The sequence below is a fragment of the Schistocerca piceifrons genome, chromosome 1, assembly GCF_021461385.2.
Source record: "Schistocerca piceifrons isolate TAMUIC-IGC-003096 chromosome 1, iqSchPice1.1, whole genome shotgun sequence".
In the NCBI taxonomy this organism is placed as follows: domain Eukaryota; kingdom Metazoa; phylum Arthropoda; class Insecta; order Orthoptera; family Acrididae; genus Schistocerca; species Schistocerca piceifrons.
The window spans coordinates 70,379,697-70,400,441 of NC_060138.1; the positions used below are offsets into that span (position 1 = coordinate 70,379,697).

At 41.3% G+C, this 20,745-nt stretch overlaps 1 protein-coding gene across 3 annotated transcripts in view; it reads right to left on the reverse strand.

Annotated features, from left to right (window-relative positions):
• Nucleotides 1–20,695, reverse strand: part of LOC124798328 (dynein axonemal light chain 4-like) — a 47,404-nt gene extending 26,709 nt beyond the window's left edge. For 2 of the 3 annotated variants that reach the window (XR_007016937.1, XM_047261681.1), the window contains exons 1-2: nucleotides 20,554–20,695; nucleotides 20,388–20,471 (exon numbers count right to left, since the gene is read on the reverse strand). Coding sequence is in view for 1 of the 3 variants with exons in the window: in XM_047261681.1 (XP_047117637.1) it covers nucleotides 20,388–20,471; nucleotides 20,554–20,625 (156 nt within the window). In the remaining 2 variants the exon portion in view is untranslated. The remainder of the gene's footprint in view (nucleotides 1–20,387; nucleotides 20,472–20,553) is intronic. The other variant, XR_007016936.1, reaches the window with a different exon arrangement.
• Nucleotides 20,696–20,745: the final 50 nt, after the last annotated feature.

Below are 20,745 nucleotides of genomic sequence, written 5' to 3' on the forward strand. Positions count from 1 at the left end.
TACAAAATCAAATAGAGGTAATGCAGGAGTAGGTTCAATAAGGAATAAAAAAAATAGGAGTGCAGGTAAGCTACTACAAACAGCATAGTGAACGCATTATTGTGGCTAAGATAGACACGAAGCCAATGCCTACTACAATAGTACAAGTTTATATGCCAACTAGCTCTGCAGAGGATGAAGAAATTGATGAAATGTATGATGAGATAAAAGAAATTATTCAGGTAGTGAAGGGAGACGAAAATTTAATAGTCATGGGTGACTGGAATTCGAGAGTAGGAAAAGGGAGAGAAGGAAACATAGTAGGTGAATACGGATTGGGGTTAAGAAATGAAAGAGGAAGCCATCTGGTAGAATTTTGCACAGAGCATAACTTAATCATAGCTAACACTTGGTTCAAGAATCACAAAAGAAGGTTGTATATATGGAAGAATCCTGGAGATACTAGTAGGTATCAGATAGATTATATAATGGTAAGAGAGAGATTTAGGAACCAGGTTTCAAATTGTAAGACATTTCCAGGGGCAGACGTGGACTCTGACCACAATCTATTGGTTATGAACTGTAGATTAAAACTGAAGAAACTGCAAAAAGGTGGGAATTTAAGGAGATGGGACCTGGATAAACTGAAAGAACCAGAGGTTGTACAGAGTTTCAGGGAGAGCATAAGGGAACAATTGACAGGGATGGGGGAAAGAAATACAGTAGAAGAAGAATGGGTAGCTCTGGGGGATGAAGTAGAGAAGGCAGCAGACGATCAAGTAGGTAAAAAGACGACGGCTAGTAGAAATCCTTGGGTGACAGAAGAAATATTGAATTTAATTGATGAAAGGAGAAAATATAAAAATGCAGTAAATGAAACAGGCAAAAAGGAATACAAACGTCTCAAAAATGAGATCGACAGGAAGTGCAAAATGGCTAAGCAGGGATGGCTAGAGGACAAATGAAAGGATGTAGAGGCTTATCTCACTAGGGGCAAGATAGATACTGCCTACAGGAAAATTAAAGATACCTTTGGAGAAAAGAGAACCACTTGTATGAATATCAAGACCTCAGATGGAAACCCAGTTTTAAGCAAAGAAGGGAAAGCAGAAAGGTGGAAGCGGTATATAGAGGGTCTACACAAGGGCGATGTACTTGAGGACAATATTATAGAAATGGAAGAGGATGTAGATGAAGATGAAATGGGAGATATGATACTGTGTGAAGAGTTTGACAGAGCACTGAAAGACCTGAGTCAAAACAAGGCCCAGGGAGTAGACAACATTCCATTAGAACTACTGACGGCCTTCGGAGAGCCAGTCCTGACAAAACTCTACCATCTGGTGAGCAAGATGTATGAGACAGGTGAAATACCCTCAGACTTCAAGAAGAATATAATTCCAATCCCAAAGAAAGCAGGTGTTGACAGATGCGAAAATTACCGAACTATCAGTTTAATAAGTCACAGCTGCAAAATACTAACGCAAATTCTTTACAGAAGAATGGAAAAACTGGTAGAAGCCGACCTCGGAGAAGATCAGTTCGGATTCCGTAGAAATGTTGGAACACGTGAGGCAATACTGACCTTACGACTTATCTTAGAAGAAAGATTAAGGAAAGGCAAACGTACGTAGCATTTGTAGACTTGGAGAAAGCTTTTGACAATGTTGACTGGAATACTCTCTTTCAAATTCTAAAGGTGGCAGGGTAAAATACAGGGAGCGAAAGGCTATTTACAATTTGTACAGAAACCAGGTGGCAGTTATAAGAGTCGAGGGGCACGGAAGGGAAGCAGTGGTTTGGAAGGGAGTGAGACAGGGTTGTAGCCTCTCCCCGATGTTATTCAATCTGTATATTGAGCAAGCAGTAAAGGAAACAAAAGAAAAGTTCGGAGTAAGCATTAAAATCCATGAGGAATAAATAAAAACTTTGAGGTTCGCCGATGACATTGTAATTCTGTCAGAGACAGCAAGGGACTTGGAAGAGCAGTTGAACGGAATGGACAGTGTCTTAAAAGGAGGAGATAAGATGAACATCAACAAAAGCAAAACGAGGATAATGGAATGTAGTCTAATTAAATCAGGTGATGCTGAGGGAATTAGATTAGGAAATGAGACACTTAAATTAGTAAAGGAGTTTTGCTATTTGGGGAGCAAAATAACTGATGATGGTCAAAGTAGAGAAGATATAAAATGTAGACTGGCAATGGCAAGGAAAGCGTTTCTGAAGAAGAGAAATTTGTTAACATCGAGTATTGATTTAAGTGTTAGGAAGTCATTTCTGAAAGTATTTGTATGGAATGTAGTGATGTATGGAAGTGAAACATGGACGATAAATAGTTTGGACAAGAATAGAATAGAAGCTTTCGAAATGTGATGCTACAGAAGGATGCTGAAGATTAGATGGGTAGATCACATAACTAATGAGGAGGTATTGAATAGAATTGGGGAGAAGAGGAGTTTGTGGCACAACTTGACTAGAAGAACGTATCGGTTGGTAGGACATGTTCTGAGGCATCAGGGGATCACAAATTTAGCATTGGAGTGCAGTGTGGAGGGTAAAAATCGTAGAGGGAGACCAAGAGATGAATACACTAAGCAGATTCAGAAGGATGTGGGTTGCAGTAAGTACCGGGAGATGAATAAGCTTGCACAGGATAGAGTAGCATGGAGAGCTGGATCAAACCAGTCTCAGGACTGAAGACCACAACAACGACGAGGAGGAAGAGGCCCTCTTCCACCTTGCAGTCCTATTTAGATAAGTACCTTTGGTGGAAGAATCTTCTGGACAATTTTTGTCCATTTCATTGTTTATTGTGGGCTGCAGGGCAACTGTATAGTCCTAAGGTTGTTAGTTGAACAGATTTTTGGATGTTGGTGGAGAGGAGAGGGTGTAGTCAGTTTGGTATGGAAGGTTGGGTAGTTTTGAGGGAGAAACAGTTAGGAGTAATTTAGGTTTGTGTGTGGAGTTTCTTTTTTCTTTCTTTCTTTCTTTTTGTTATTTAAGGTACAAATGTTATTTTTGCTAGTTATAGTTTGGTTTTGATATTGTGTTTAGTAAGGGTATTAGAGAGGAGATTTGTATTTTGGAGGTTTTGGGTATGGGAGGTATGGGTGGTATTAAGGATTTTATTTTGTTTTTTAAGCTGGGTGTGCGAGTGGGTATGTGTGCTGGTGTGTGTGTGTGTGTGTGTGTGTGTGTGTGTGTGTGTGTGTGTGTGTGTGTGTGTGTGATTGGCCAGCCTAGATTTATGCGAAGGTGGCTTTGATTGGCAAGTACTTATGGTTTTAGGGAGCACAACCGCTATGGTCATAGGGGCCCATTCTGTGGCTTAGCGAAGGGTAAAAACAGGAATGTAAATCAGCAGCACTGGGAACAAAACTCAAGGAGGGAAACTAAAAACAGAAGTAAACCTTAGAAAAGTGCGAGGGAAGGGGGGTTGTTTACCCTGAAAAGAGCTTCAAATGACTGATATCATCTCACTAACACTTATAAACTCAAGGAAGCAATCGGATGAGTGCGTATAATCTGCTAAAAAGGAAGATGTATCAGGCGACAGCTGTAAACAGGCACATAGCGGATTAAAATGGGGGCACTGAAGTAAAAGGTGTCTCACCATCCATGCTTGAAAGCAGTGAGGACAAAGTGGGGGAGGATCACCACTTAAAAGTTGTAGATGGCTAAAAAGACAGTGCCCAATCTGGAGCCAAATTAAAAGTACCTCATCCCAACGACGAGGCCGGGAGGAAGAGGTCCAAGCACGAGGAAGAGGTTTTATGTCCTGTAATTTATTATCCTGAAGTGCATACCAATGTGTGTGCCATAAAAAAAAGAGTAACACGACAACATAAAATGCTCTGTAAATCGGTAAAGGGAACCATGCGAACCGAAGGCCAAGGATGAGAGACAGCAGCCTTTGCAGCTATATTGGCTGCCTCGTTCCCGCATATACCAACATGTCTTGGGATCCAGAGGAATGCCACAGAGATGCCCCCAAAGTGGAGCATGTGATGGCAGTCTTGAATCCGGTGGATCAGAGGGTGGACGGGATAAAGAGCGTGGACGGTGAGAAGAGTGCTGAGTGAATCCGAGCACATAATATGCTGTATCCACTGATGGTGATGGCCGTATTGGACAGCCTGGAGAACAGCGTAAAGCTCTGCAGTAAAAACAGAATACTGGTAAGGAAGCCAAAAACTAATAGGGACGTCGTCAATAACATAGGCACTCCTGACACCAAATGTGGTCTTGGAGCTGTCAGTGTAAATAAATGTGGCATCCTCCATTTGTGCACACAGAGAAGCAAATGCCTGATGATGAGTTATAGGGAGGTACTATCCTTGGGAATCTTACAATGATCACAGAGAAGGCAGGTCAGGGGCAAAGCCTAGGTGGTGTCGTACCCCCATTTGTCAAGAAAGTTTTAGGAAATTGGAAGGAAAGTGAAAGCAGCAGTTGACGGAAGCAGACTCCTGGTGGTGGTAGAGAGGAAGGGCTGCCTGCATACCCTACATCCGAGGAGGCATCGAAAAAAAGGGCATGGGTCAGATGAGCAGGCATGGAAGACAGATGACTAGCGTAACAACTCAGAAGAGCAGCTCCCCGAATGGACAGTGGAGGTTCAGCAGTCTCAGCAAAAAGGCTCTCCATGGGGCTAGTGTTAAAAGCTTGAGATGCCAAAAGTAATCCATGGTGGTGGACAGAATCTAGACACCAAAGAATAGGTGGCCGTGCAGACGAGTAAACTATGCTTCCATAGTCCAATTTTGAGCACAATAAGGCACGATATAGGTGGAGGAGGGACCACTCAGAATACGGAGGGTGCTGAGAGACTGCAGACAGCGAGCCGAAATATATGAAACACGGGAAGATCAGCACAGTTTCCTGTCAAACATAAGTCCTAAGAATTTGGCAATATCTGCAAACGGAAGGTCAACAGGGCCTAGATGTAGGGAAAACGGATAAAACGCCATACAACACAAAAATTTACAGGTGGTCTTACTGGGAGAAAATTGGAAGCCGGTTTCAATGCTCCATGAGTGGAGGTGATCGAGACATCCTTGAAGACGTCATTCAAGAAGACTGGTCCGTTGAGAGCTGTAGTAGATGGCAAAATCATCAACCAACAAGGAGCCTGAGACATCAGGAAGGTGACAATCCATAATTGGATTTATGGCAATGGCAAACAGTACAACACTCAGCACAGAGCCCTGGGTCACCCTGTTTTCTTGGGAGAAAGTATGGGTAGAGTAGTGTTCAACCACATCTTAAATGTGCGCTCTGGACTACCTCTTTTCGTGGATGAAAAGAGGTAGTGACCTCGAAAGCCCCAAGAGAACAGCGTGCGGAGGATGCCTGTCCTCCAATAGGTATCATATGCCCTCTCCAGTTCAAAAAATATAGCTACCATTTGGCGTTTCCTGAGAAAAAAATTGAAGAGACCAACAGGATGGTCAACTGCGGAACGATGCTTTTGAAAACCACATTGGGCAGTTGTTAAAGGGTTTCAGGACTCCAGCCACCAGCCTCTACATCTACGTGATTACTCTGCTATTCACAATAAAGTGCCTGGCAGAGGGTTCCAGAACGGCAAGCGGGAAAAACAAGCACTTAAATTTTTCTGTGCGAGCCCTGATATCTCATATTTTATCATGACGACCATTTATCCCTATGTAGTAGGGTGCCAACAGAATGTTTTTGCAATTGGAGGAGAAAACTGGTGATTGAAATTTCGTGAGAAGATGCCGTCACAACAAAAAACGCCTTGGTTTTAATGATTACCACTCCAATTCAAGTATCGTGTTTGTGGCACTACCTCCCCTACTTCATGATAATACAAAACGAGCTGCCCTTCTAACTTTTTGAAGTCATCTGTCAGTCCCACCTGCTGCGGATCCCACACCACATAGCAGTACTCCAGAATAGGGCAGACATGCATGGTGTAAGCAGTCTCTCTAAGTAGACCTTTTGCATGTTTTAAGTGTTCTGTCAATGAATAGCAATCTTCGGTTTGCTCTATCCACAACACTATCAATGTGATTGTTCCAATTTAGGTTATTTGTAATTGTAATCCCTGTAAGAATAACTTCCGTAACATGAGTGACCTGATCAATGATGCAAGGAAACTGACAGTCATCAAATGTTGCTAGAGAGGATAAAAGTGTCGAATCGGCTTGGGAAAACTTCCAGCGTCTTGGCTGCATAGATGGCAGTTGTGGCTGTAATCGGACACATGGAAAATGGTCACTAGAGTGTGGATCAGCAAGAGCGAACCATTCAAAGTACCGAGCTAGCCGAACAGTACTGAGCGGAAAGTCCAAATGAGAGTAGGTTAATGTGGAGACTGACAAAACTGTAGGTTCTCCAGTGTTGAGGCAAACAAGATCCACTTGGTGGAAGAGGTCAATCAATAGAAAGCTTCTCGGACAAGGACGCGGAAATCCCAAGGTGAATCCAGAAAGGGAAAGACATACAGCAACAGCTTGGAAGGAACTGTGTAATTGGGTTGGGTGGTAATGGATAGTATCATGGACAAGAATCTGAAGTCCCCCATGTGCCAGAATGCCAGCAACAGATGGGACATCAAACCAGACTGATTGGAAATGAGGGAAGACAAATGATCATGGGGATGTAGTTTTGCTTCCTGAAGACAGAAGATGACTGGGGAGTAGGATCATACGGGGATTGACAGTTCATACCGATTGGAGCGAATTCCGTGGATATTCCAATGGGTAATTGAGCTAGAGTGTACGAAAAAAGAAAAAATCTCACCACAGTTGCCATCAACTCAGTGACTGCTGAGCGCTAGTGGCCAACAGCTTGGAATGACAGTCAGCCAGAGACAGAAGATCCTGATCCATAGGTTGTTTTGGGGCAGTTCCTGCTGCCAGTGACTGGCTGGTTGATCGGCCGTCAGCAGTGCGTCTCGCCAACACAGAAGACAGTCGAAGGCAGCTACCGCTTGGTGGCACTGTAGAATAGACACGCCATGGTGGAGAAGGAAAGGAATTGTTTTTCTTATAAGCCTTTTTGAAAGCTGGACGTTGAGATGAAGGAAGAGTTGATGGTTGTGAGGTCTGGGTACAGAAAAATCATCACGAGTAGGCTCTCTTTTGGAAGTCCGGGTGTCCAATTTTGTGGCCAGTGATTTAGCAGGAGACAATGCAGGTTGAGCCTTAGAGTGAGAGGGCGATAGTGCGGAGGCTGAACAGGCGATCTCTGGGCTGGCCGATCTGACAACCATGATGCTAAAGGTGAGATTGCAAGTCTGCATGGCTACCTCCATAGTAGGTCGAGGAGAGGCGAGAACAGTGCTTTATTTACCCGCTGGGAGCGAAGTGGGCTCTCTACTGTCTAATGACTTACGGGCAGCAAAAGTAGACACTTTTTCCTTCACTTGTATTTCCTGAATAATTTGTTCATCTTTAAAAATAGGGCAATCTCTAGAGGAAGCAGTGTGGTTGCCCATACAGTTGATGCAACGAGGGGATGGAGGTGGACAATCATGCTTGTGGGCATCCCTGCCACAGGTAACACATTTGGCCATATTGGAACACGACTGGCTGGTAGGATTGAACCTCTGACATTGAAAGCAATGCATAGGGTTGGGGATGTATAGCCGAACTGAAATTATCTCATATCCCACTTTAATGTTCGATGGAAGTTGAACTCTGTCAACCGTCAAGAAGAAAGTGTTGGTCGGTACCAATTCCTTTTCAACCCTCTTCATTGCTTCATGTACAGCTGTTACTCCCTGATCAGACAGGGAATTTTGAATGTCCTCATTTGATAACTCGTTGAGTGATCTTGTAATAACCACCCCGCATGATGAGTTTAAATTATGGTGCACATCCACCCGGACAGGGAGGGTGTGTAGCAGTGTAGTTTGAAGCAATTTCTGTGCCTGAAGGGCACTCTTTGTTTCTAACAACATGGTGCCATTTTGTAACTGGGAACAAGACTTTACAGGCACTGCCATTGCATCAATACCTTTCTGAATAATAAAAGGGTTTACTGTTGAGAAGTCTTGACTGTCGTCGGACTGAGTAACAACTAGGAACTTTGGCACTGATGGAAGAATTTCCTGTGGCAGAGACTCATCTAGCTGTCTCTTGTGGGAAGAAGTTACAGAAGTAGAAGAAACCATTGCGAAAGTATCCCCCATGATTATCGGCGTCTCTGACAGCTCGCTCCTTCCTAGTGGGGGGCCTCTCTGAGGGCACTCCCGCTCGCTCCTTCCTAGTGGGGGCCCTCTCTCAGGGCACTCCCACCTCAGGTGATGTTACGTGAGGTGGATATTGGTTTGTAATCATTCGTTACGTTACATTTTTTATATTAGTTACATGAGCGAGTTTTGTTTTATCATACTGTGGACTTCATTTTAACTCGATAAGGTAAGTGAATAATGAATTTGATGATTTGTGTGTGTTGTTTCTCAGCGTCATCGGCTTCATTTTAGCTATGTAGCTCTAATGTTATTTGCAGTACCAACCCCTTTGAATTGTGTGTGGTTTCCTGGTATTGCAAGCTTTGTATGAGCGATATTGGTCAAGTGAAATTTGTGGCACCGTGTTTTGGAATTCTGTGTGGGTTCTTGGTATTGTGGGGTTTATTTGAGCTATACACATCATTGTTTGAGCTGTACAGATCAAATTAAATTTATAATGGCAATATTTTTAACTGTCTTTTTCCTTTGGGTGTGCTGATTGTTGACGTTTTCATGTGCTTGATTTTTGGGTTAATATTTGTCTTGGAAGGGTGTAATTGTATTCAATTTTTGCCCACTCAAAATACACTACTTCCTGTGGTTGTCTTGTTAGATTCATTCTATTGCTATAATCAAATACTCCGTGTGTTATTTATGTATGCTCACAGGTGTACTAGAGACATCATGGTTGCCATAATTCATACGCCTCATACATAAAGATACAGCCAGCTCGATGATGTTATGGTGTATCTCTGTAACAATATTATATTTTTGTTAGATTTTTTAATTTGAAAGATAATTGCTTTATGACTGCAATGGTATCCTCCGTTTGGACATATCTGTCTAAGTTCTTTCACTGTCACCTTTTGAATTTTTTTTATAATTTACAGAAAAAAATTTCAAAAATGCCAATCCAGAAAAGTTAGATTTCTTTCTGTTGATTAGTACCATGTAGTACTATATTCTCTATAAAGGAGAGCTTCCACTTTTAAGTTGGGCAGGTTTTATTTTAAGAAATCTTTTTTTAACTTTCAAGGGTAATGTATGTCTTCACTGAAGTTGTTTCTTACTAATTTCTTTGTTACAATGTTGATTTCCATTGTCTTTGTTGCAGTTGTTTCTTATCACTTTCTTTGTTGCAGATATTTCTTTTCACTCTCATTGTTGCAGATATTTCTTCACTTTGTGTAGTTCCTTGTCAGTTTCTTTGCCGTGGTTGTTCATTGCAGGTTTCTGCATTGTAGTTGTTCAGTGCCAATTTGTTTACTGAAAAGGCTTCTAAGAAATCTGAGACCATGCAATGAGTTCTGGGTTTTCATGAGGAATTTGCCACTTGACACAGTTGCTGTCTGTTTTGTGAAAAGGACTGTTTGAAATGTCTTCTGACTGGGGCCACAGGTGAGTGAAGTGTGCATATCTATTTGCACATCCATAAAAGAGTGATATATAAGACAAACAGACTTTGTTCAGGCTGGGAATAAGTGTTCTCATCTGAAGACTATGTTTCAAAGTGAAGATGTTTCCAGTGATGACTTTTTGTGTTGTAAATGTTTTGACAGAATAATAACGATGATAGTATCTGAACAAGGTGAAGCCTCCCTTGGAGCAGATGATGCAGATTTTGCATCAATAGAGGAAGAATTAAATGCCCTGAACCAGTCAACTACAGAGGTAGGTGTTAATCCTGTTAAGAAACCGTGGTCAGTGAAGTCGAGTCATAAGCTCTATGCGTCAAGAAAGCACAGAGAAATTACTAAAACTATGGATGAATACACTACAGCAAAACTGACCACAATATTCAAAGTAGAAATTCCATCTTCAGAAGAAAATGAACCAAACCCTTCTTGCACCTCTTGCCAGGAATGTGTCACAAATATCAATTCAGTTTTTGATATTGTGCGTCCTACAGTGCAAAGGTGCAAGTTTTAACTATTATTCTTGAGGCAGTTTCAAAGAAAACAATTTTGAACCATGCTCCATCAGTATCAAAATACATGGCAGACAAATCAAGAAATGTGAGGCATGTAAAAGGAGTCTTTGGAAGACCAGATCCCTATTATGGTCATTCTGTAGAAGCAGCTCAAGTTCAAATAGTGCAGTCATTTTATCTGGAAGATAAATGGGGCTGTTCTCACTAGAGTGCCAACAAAAAAGACACTACAACTTAACAGTTGAAGGTCAAAAAGTTGTGAAAGTGAAGAGGTACCTGACTTACAGTATTAAAGAAACTTTTGCAATTTATAAGAGCAACTAAACAACTTCACATATTGGAAGATCAAAATTTTATGCACTACAACCTTAGTGGGTAGTTCCACACTCACCTAGAAATGACTTTTTATGTGCGTAATGCGTGAATTTTGAATTTTGTGTGGTAATTTTGAAGAACATACTGGAGCATGTTACATATGACACCTTGGTTGGGCATGTGAACTCATTAGTAGTCTACGACATAAAGCGAGACACTTGTTTGTTTCAAGAATGTGGTGACTGCCCTGGAAAGGGAGGGACTCTCTTTACAGACACTTGGCCTCGAAGACGTATCAGGTAACTCTACAGAAATTACATACGTGGCATGGGAGAAAAATAAACTAATTAAGAAAACTGTTGCCTTTGATAGTTTCATTGATGAACTTGGTAAATGGTCAGTGAAAGCAGTAACACACCAGCATCTGAAGAAATTGTAACAACAACACATTGCAGAATTGAAAGGGTGTGTACAGGCTGAAGAACTATGTTTAGTGCTTCATTGTGATTTTGCTGAGTAATGGTCTGCAATTCCCCCACAATAAGTACAAGGGTATCATTGGAGTAATGACCAGGTTTCAATTTTTACAGGAGTGACATATTTTCAAAACAAGGCCAAAAGTGTTGCAGTTATAAGTGATGACACAGGACATGACTCAGCACATGCTTTGCTAGCAACGTGCAAAATTCTTAAACTGCAAACAGGGGCAGAGAAGATCATCATTATTTCTGATGGTGTTTCGAGTCATTTTAAAAATCATTACCAGGTTTTTGAATCGAGTAAGTTGCTTGTGCCAACTGACTGGGTGTACAGTGCCACAGGTCACAGGAAGGAGCCTTTTGATGGTGTAAGCGGCCTGCTGAAGTATCTTGCTACAAAACAATCTTTCCAGACCAAATACACCTGTGATTTAGAATGCTGAGGATTTTACGAGAGTCGTGAAATCTTACACATCCAAAGAGGAAATCAAAGAATTCCGTGAGCAGAAAAAAGAACGATCCAAACAAACTAGTCCTATGAAAGAAATTCGGAAGACACATTTTTGGACTCAAAGGAAGGGCAAACTCATATTACACGCACTTTAAAGTGCAAGAAAGAAGAAATTTCATTCACTCAGCCAACACCTCAGAAACAGCAGGATAATATTCAGATTCACAACCTGAGAAGGGGGATGTTTGTGGTGTGTATGTACGACTGTGACTAGTGGATTGCAAAGATTACAAACACCAGTTATGATTTAAACGAAATTGTAGTGAACTCTATGCTACCACATGGACCAGCTGCTGGATATAGGTTTCCAGGCGAAGGACAGCAACAATGCCATCAGTGCTCACTTCCTGTTCACAATGTTTTGAAGATTGTAAGTGCTCCAGTTCCTATTGGTTCAACAGAAGGCATCATTCTACATCAAAGGAAGATACTTAAGCAGTGGAACACATTTTTAGTTCATTGACTGGCTAATTTCAGTACAAAACAGAGGTTGTATAAATTGAAACCTTTAAGCCTTTTGACCTATCACATACATTTTAGAACCATTTAAAATGCTTGAAAACTAAGTCTCTTACTCATCTTCCAAAACTTGGTTTTGATTTTTATGAGCCTGTTATGTGATATTGTGGTAATAAAACAGGTTTTATGTATGGCAAAAATTTCAATTGTACATAAAACCTGTTCAGCCTAAAAATGGAAGTTCTCCTTTTCAGGGAATGTAGAACTATATGGTACTAATCAACAGAAAAAAAATCAAAATTAAATGGATTGGCATCCATAAATTATAAAAAAGTTCAGAACCCTATAGTAAAAGAACTTTGACAGATAAGTCCAAATGGAGGATTTCTTTGTACTCATAAAGCAATCATCTTACAAATAAAAAACCCCAACAAAAATCTAGAACTGTTCCAGAGATACAGCATTTTACATTTTCTTCCAAAATTCACAACTTCAAGATGGTATGCACAGTGTCATCTTTGGAGAGCTGTTTCTTGGAGCAGAAATTTTTTTGGAGAAAACAAAAAAATGTGTGTTCCTTACTTCGTCCTTCATTTTAACATATGCTACATTCAATAACATCCGAGACTATGAAGGTAGGATTTTTTCCTAGCCTGCATGCATTGATATGGGCTATGCCTAATGCAGATCAGTATACTTTATGCAGCCAGCAGAGCCTGGAGTAAGTGAACTCGTATCTCTGAGCAGCAAATGCATGTCACTTGCCGCATCTCAAGCATGTTACCTGCAATGTTACTTTCCTTATGTTTACAAGTACTTTGGGATCAACCAAAGGGTCTGATTCCACCTGTCTGCTTTGATCCATGGTGTAACTGTGTTTTGATCCATGGTGTATCCGAGCTGTGTCGTGTGACGCCTTAGAGGCACGGCATGTTTTGAAATGGATTCTGTTTGCAGTGCACATGATGAGGTAAATGGTGGTGTACTCTAATGTGAAATGTTTATGTTTATAAATTGTTTGTGAGTGATGATGTAAGACATTAAACTTAGTCGTGTGTTTGATGGTTTTGGGAGCTTGTTTATGTAGCCTTGACAGTGAGTTATTTTAATGTTGTTAGGTATTCGTACTGAGTTGTTTTTGGTTTCGAAATTGTTAATTCATTGTGTTGTTAACGGTTTTTTTGATGTTTCGTTTGGTACTGTGTGTGGACCCTACAACAAAATTTACTAGTCATTCATTGATTGCTGCTATGCATGACAATATAGATTCTACAACTAAATTTCTCCAGCAATATGGCCTCTTGGCAGAATGCGTTAAGTGCCAGCAGTGCACAGAATTTATGAAATAGAGCAAAGTCTGTGTTTCTTAAACCAGGGACGAGTGTATGTAGTGGTGTTTTCAGTACTGGTTATCTTGGTTTTTTGGTTTGTGTGTGTGTGTGTGTGTGTGTGTGTGTGTGTGTGTGTGTGTGTGTGTGTGTGCGCGCGCCTGGATTTGTCAGCTGACTAAGGGTGTAAGCATGTTTTTATGTATTTCTACTCCTTGTTGTAGGAAGCGTAGTGTTTTTCTTTAAGTTCATAATTTTCTTTGATGTATGGGTATCGAAATTTCTGTTAGAGTTGTTCCTTTTTTATGATTTTGTGGTTTGCATTGGTAACTGAAGTTCATATGTATTGTTTTATACTGATAGATATCGTGGAGTGTGTTTTGGTAACAGCTCTGCTAGTTGTGTGGTCTTTGTGTCACTGCTTTTGTTTGAGCAATACAGGTTAAGTGAAATTTGTGATACAGTTTTTTGTGTGTGTGTGTGTGTGTGTGTGTGTGTGTGTGTGTGTGTGTGTGTCCCTGTTCAGTTTATTCTCAAGGATTTCAGATGTGTTATTTTTCGGTTCCGTTTGTTTTGGAATGATTAAATTATTCATATTGTTGTATATTTGGCTTTTTTCAGCTGTAAACGCCCTATTTCCTGTAGTTGTCCCTTTTATTTCATTTTCTTTTGGGAGTGAAATATTTTGCATTGTTTACATCTTTGTTCACGGGTGTATTTAGTGATGTTATGTTGACCACATTGCATTTGCTGGAAATAGGGGTAATCACCTTCTTGATGGCATCAGGGGTCCAAGCAGATGGATGAAATCGAAATTTTTGATATTGCCATAACATGTATCAAATCGTGGATATCACTGACAGACTATATATTATGTAAACATACCTATCACATGTCTTGCTGGTGAACTGGGAGGGCACAGGAAAACATTGCTATGCTTTACACATTGTGAAAGATGTTCAAACATTCTGGATAATATGGCTTGCCACTGTCTTGCCGAAGGTCAGCATTTAAAAAACACTGAACAAAATATCTGCCCTACATTTTTCAACTATTCTCAGTATGTTATATCCTAGCCAGTAATGCCAACCGAGCCCGCTGCCAAAAGGTTGGCAGCATCAAAGTCCGGACGCCGTCCGCATAAGCAGCGCCAGCGATACAGGAAATCGCCGCAAGTCTGCGCGCCACCGCTGGCTTCTGGCTTCTTAAGCACTGGAGTCGCGAGCGCTAGGACAGTTCTGTATTCGCCGCTCAGTTGTCTACTCGCCACCGAATTGTGTACTTGCTAGTGAGTTGTGTGTTCATCGCAGCAGAGTTGTTGTTTGTCGTCAGCCGACGCTGACCTAGCCACTCCGACTCGAACTAGACAGATTTCTGTAGACACCGAGTTCACTACTGTGTTTCTGTATCTTCATTAATAAAGATAAGTACCGACTTTTATTTAATCAGAGTGTTTGGGGTTTCATCTTTCTGTTTACTGTTCCAGCGGACCGGTCGGCCCGCTATTAAAAGTGTGGCGGTGACTTCGTAAGCCATTTCTACAGCCAAGTGTTTGTCGCTACGAACACCGCCACAAAACAGTACATGCTTATCTTTATAGGATTGTCATATCAGAGAATCATGCTGTAATTCATTCATGCTAACACTCCCACCATGCGTGCTAGACCAACATGGTCTTAAAAAATAGACTTATAATAAAATAATCCAATCCATTTCCAACCATTTCTGTAATCCACAACTACAATTGTGACTGTTGTCAGTTCACATGCCCTGAATGTTAAATACATCTACATCTGCATGATTACTCTGCTATTCACAATTAGTGCCTGGCAGAGGGTTCAGTGAACCAACTTCAAGCTGTCTCTCTACCGTTCCACCCTCAAACGGCATGCAGAAAAAACTAGCACAAGTATGCTCTGCACAAAATTATACCAGGTGGCTTCCCCTTTCGTTCCTTACCCCCAGTCCATATTCACCTATTACTTTTCCTTCTCTTCCTTTCCCTACTATCGAGTTCCAGTCCCCCATGACTATTAAATTTTCATTTCCCTTAACCATCTGAATAATTACTTTAATCGCATCATACATTTCTTCAATCTCTTCATCATCAGCAGAGCTAGTTGGCATATAAACTCGTACTGCTTAGTAGGTGTGGGCTTCGTGTCTACCCTGGCTAAAATAATGCGTTCACCATGCTGTTTGTAGTAGCTTACCCACACTCCTATTTTTTTTATTTATTATTAAACTTACTCCTACATTTCCCCTATTTGATTTTGTATTTATAACTCTGTATTCACCTGACCATAAGTGTTGTTCCACCTGCCACCGAACTTCACTAATTCCCACGATATCTAGCTTTAACCTATCCATTTCCTTTTTAAATTTTCTAACCTTCCTGTCTGATTAAGGGATCTGACAATCCATGCTTCGATCTGTAGACTCTTAATAACGACGTCCTCCTGTGTTGTCCCCGCCCAGAGATCCGAATGGGGGACTATTGTACCTCCGGAATATTTTACCCAAGAGGACGCAATCATCATTTACCCATACTGTAAAACTGCATGCCCTCGGGAAAAATTACGGCTGTAGTTTCCCCTTGCTTTCAGCCCTTCGCAGTACTAGCACAGCAAGGCCGTTTTGGTTACTGTCACAAGGCCAGATCAGTCAATCATCCAGACTGTTGCCCCTGCAACTACTGAAAAGGCAGGTGCCACTCTTCAGGAACCACATGTTTGTCTGGCCTCTTAACAAATACCGCTCGGTTGTGGTTGCACCTATGGTACAGCTATCTTTATCGCTGAGGCATGCAAGCCATGATTTCTCTTATTTTATCGTGATGATCATTTCTCCCTATTTAGGTGGGTCCCAACAAAATGTATTCACAATCAGAGGAGAAAAGTGGTGACTGAAATTTCATGAGAAGATCCCGTCGCAACGAAAAACGCCTTTGTTTTTATGATTGCCACTCCAATTCATGTATCATGTCTGTGACGCTATCTCCCCTATTTTGCAATAACACAAAATCAGCTGCCCTTCTTTGTACTTTTTCGATGTCATGTCCCACCTGATAGGGCAGACAAGTGTGGTTTAAGCAGACTCTTTAATAGACCTGTTGCACCTTCTAAGTGTTCTGCCAATGAATCGCACTCTTTGGTTTGCTCTACCCACAATATTATCTATGTGATCATTCCAATTTATGTTATTTGTAATTGTAATCCCTAAGTATTTAGTTGAATTTACAGCCTTCAGATTTGTGTGACTTATCGCATAATCGAAATTTAGCTGATTTCTTTTAGTACTCATGTGAATAACTTCACACGTTTCCTTATTCAGGGTCAATTGCCAATTTTCGCACCATACAGATATCTTATCATTTTGCAAGTTGTTTTGATCTGATGACTTCACAAGGTGGTAAATGACAGCATAATCTGCAAACAATCTAAGACGGCTACTCAGATTGTCTCCTATGTCGTTAATATAAATCAGGAACAATAGAGGGCCTGTAACACTTCCTTGGGGAATGCCGGATATTTCTTCTGTTTTACTCAATGACTTTCCATCTATTACTACGAACGGTGACCTTTCTGACAGGAAATCACGAATCCAGTAGCACAACTGAGGCGATACTCCATAGGCACACAGCTTGGTTAGAATACGCTTGTGAGGAATGGTGTCAAAAACCTTCTGGAAATCTAAAACTATGGACTCAATTTGACATTCCCTGTCGACAGCACTTATTACTTCATGAGTATAAAGAGCTAGTTGTGTTTCACAAGAACGATATTTTCTGCAACCGTGTTGACTATGTGTCAATAAATCGTTTTCTTCGAGCTACTTCATAATGTTCGAATACAGTATACATTAGAAAACCCTACTGCAAATTGATGTTAGTGATGTAGGCCTGTAATTCAGTAGATTGCTCCTACTTTCCTTTTTGGGTATTGGTGTGACTTGAGCAATTTTCCAGTCTTTAGTCATGGAGATTTCTGTGAGTGAGTGGTTGTATATAATTGCTAAATATGGAGCTATTTTATCAGCATACTCTGAAAGGATGCCTGACTAGTATACAATCTGGACCGGAGGCCTTGCCTTTATTAAGTGATTTAAGCTGCTTCGTTACTCCGAGGATATCTACTTCTATGTTTCTCATCTTGGCAGTTGTTCTTGATTTGAATTCAGGAATATTTACTTCTTCGTCTTTGGTGAAGGAGTTTCGGAAAACTGTGTTTAATAACTCTGCTTTAGTAGCACTGTCCTCAGTGACTTCACCGTTGTTATCGCACAATGAAGGTATTGATTGTGTCTTGCCATTGGTGTGCTTTATGTATGACCAGAATCTCTTTGGGTTTTCTGCCAGATTTTGAGACAGAATTTCGTTGTGGAAATTATTAAAAGGATCTCGCATTGAAGTATGTGATATATTTCAAACTTCTGTAAAATTTCGCTAATCTTGGGGATTTTGTGTTCTTTTAAATTTGGCAACAACGATCTGACCCATTTTGTGTACTATGGGGGATCAATGCCATCACTTATTAATTTCTGTGGTATATGTCTCTCAACTGCTGCCCATACTATCTCTCTGAAAACATTCCACAACTTTTCTACACTTACATGATCAGATTGTAAGGAGTGAAGAATGTCTCTTAAAAAGGCGTTAAGAGCATTTTATCAGATTTTTTAAATAGATATACTTTGCGTTTCTTTTTGATGGTTGTAGGTGTTACGGTATTCAGCCTAGCAGCAACTGCCTTGTGGTCGCTAATCCCTGTATTCGTCACAATGCTCACTATTTGTCCAGCATTATTTGTTGCTAAAAGGTCAAGTATGCTTTTATAACCATTTACGCTTCAAGTGGGCTCATGAACTAATTGTTCAAAATAATTTTCTGAGAAAGCACTCAGTAAAATTTTGGATAACGTTTTATGCCTGCCGCCAGCTTTAAACGTATAATTTTTCCAGCATACCGAGGGTAGATTGAAGTCACTACCGACTATAATTGTACGAGCGGGGTACTTATTTGAAATGAGACTCAATGGTGAAACGATCCAATTAATAATTTAGTCCGATTGTCAGGTATAACCTCTACCCATACTATTTCACACAAACTATCTACTTCAATTTTGCTACAAGGCAAACTACCTCTGACAGCAATAAATACTCCACCACCAATTGTAATCTATCCTTTCTGAACACTGTTAGATCGTTTGAAAAAATTTCGGCTGAACTTATTTCCAGCTTTAGCCAGCTCTGTGTACCTACCACTACTTGAGCTTCAGTGCTTTCTATTAGGGCTTGGAGCTCTGGTTCTTTTCCAACACGGCTACGACAATTTACAACTACAATACCAATCATTTCTACAACTACCTTACAATATTTTACCTGCCCACTTTTAGACGAACGTCCCTTCTGTGGTTCCCTGAGACCCTCTAACCTAAAAAACCACCCAGTCCCTTCCACACAGCCCCTACTACCCATGTACCCATCTCCTGTGTGTAGTGGACTCCTGACCTATTAAGCGGAACCCAGAAACCCACCACCCGATGGCACAAGTCAAGGAATCTGCAGCCTACATGGTCACAGAACCACCTGAGCTTCTGATTCAGACCCTCCACTCGGCTCTGCACCAAAGGACCACAGTCGGTTCTATCGACGATGCTGCAGATGGTGAGCTCCACCTTAATCTCAGAAGCAAGACTGGCAGTCTTTACCATTTCCGCTAGGCACCCGAAACCAGACAGAATCTGCTCCGATCCAAAGCGACACACGTCATTGGTACCGATATGAGCCACAACCTGCAGTTGACTGCACCTTGTACGCATCCAGACGCACCCTTTCCACATCTGGAATGACTCCCCCTGGAATGCACATGGAGTGCACACTGGCTTCCTTCCCCTCCTTGCCAGCCATGTTCCTACGGAACCCCATTACGCGCTGAACATTGGAGCTCTCAACTACCAGCAAACCCACCCTCTGTGAATGCCCAGACCTTGCGGGCCAAGAAGCTTCCTCTGGAACAGGGTGGATGACTGCATCCAGCTCAGAGACATCGTCAGCTACAGATAACGCTCGAAACCTATTCGTCAAACAAACTGGGGAGGCCCTATAATCGACCTCTCGGAAAGTTTTTTGCTGCCTGCCAGACTTTGGAATGATTTCCCACTCGGCCACGGGTGAGAGGTCAATCTCAGTGCAGGCAGTACCCGGGGTGGCCACAGCAGTGGACAAATCGGAGGATACGTGTGGCGTGCTCAATGTCCCTGGCATCCCCGCGTTCGATCCCCCACAGTGACGCCCCTTGGCAGCAGCCTCAAGCTGTGTGACGGAAGCCAAAGCAGCCTGGAGCTGTGAGTGAAGGGTCGCCAACTCATCTCGCATCTGTATGCAACAATCACAGTTCCTATCCATTACTGCAGTTGCTCCTGTTTTAAGCTTGTAAAAATATGTAACAAGCAAATGGTGTACTCGCCTTATTAGTAGCAGCAACTAGCGGTACTGCTCTTGCTGACAGTCTAACTGACACTGACACGTAGGAGACATCAATTTGATTTCATTCATTCATTCATTCACACAGGGATCATCTCACAATGATATAGGAATTGTCATCATAATTGAAGTAAAAAGGTCAAAATATGCATATACTTAGGATATATAAGTATGTATTTATGAGGACAGGCAATCAGATGTGGCCTTGTTGAAGGAATCTTCCTCATTTGTGCCTGGAATGATGTAGCAGAACCTAAATCATGATGGCTCGACCGATGCAGGTAAATGTTAACTGGCTGCACAAGTGCTACAGTGACAAATCAGGTAACCAACAAGACAAATTGCACATGTATATTGCTATTCATCAGTTCGTTTTGCCATTCATCGGGTCACAGCAAACAAAAAGGAACGCTCCCATGTAAATAAAACGTGTCAGATCGAATTTAATATTCAGTGACAGTTACTGAAACTACCATCTTACAAAATGTTTCCTCTGGACTAGGCTGATCCATTAGGTGAAAAAGTCTGAACGTCACACAGCTAATATAAAACGTGCCACTGACTAAAGTGAAACATGTCTCGCGAACAAAAATAAATTAAATGCAAAGCACAGATATGATGTGTCACAAAGGCTACGACAACTAAGGGTTCATGCAAATCTCACTCAGTGTTGATAATTTACAAACATCTTACATACTTCGTTGTTCGCAGCATGCTTCTCACATGCTGTTACACAAAGTTCCATTGCTTCCCCTCTCATCTCGTCAATCATATCGCAGTGCTACAGAACAGCATTCAAGCACAATATTAGTTGGAATGTCGCCTACAACAGTTTATGAATTACTCGCTGACGATGAACTCACCCTTACTAATGGATACGTATGGATAATTTTCTTTGTTTCTGCCTCTTCTTTCTTCCCTTCTGACTCGCTCATTATGACTTTCCACTTCTCACGCAATGTCAATATTTACAAACAGCCGACACTTGCACCAAACATGTGTAAAGTCGTTAAGCTATATAAAATCTTTGCCAGGCTTCACTCAGTGATCACTAT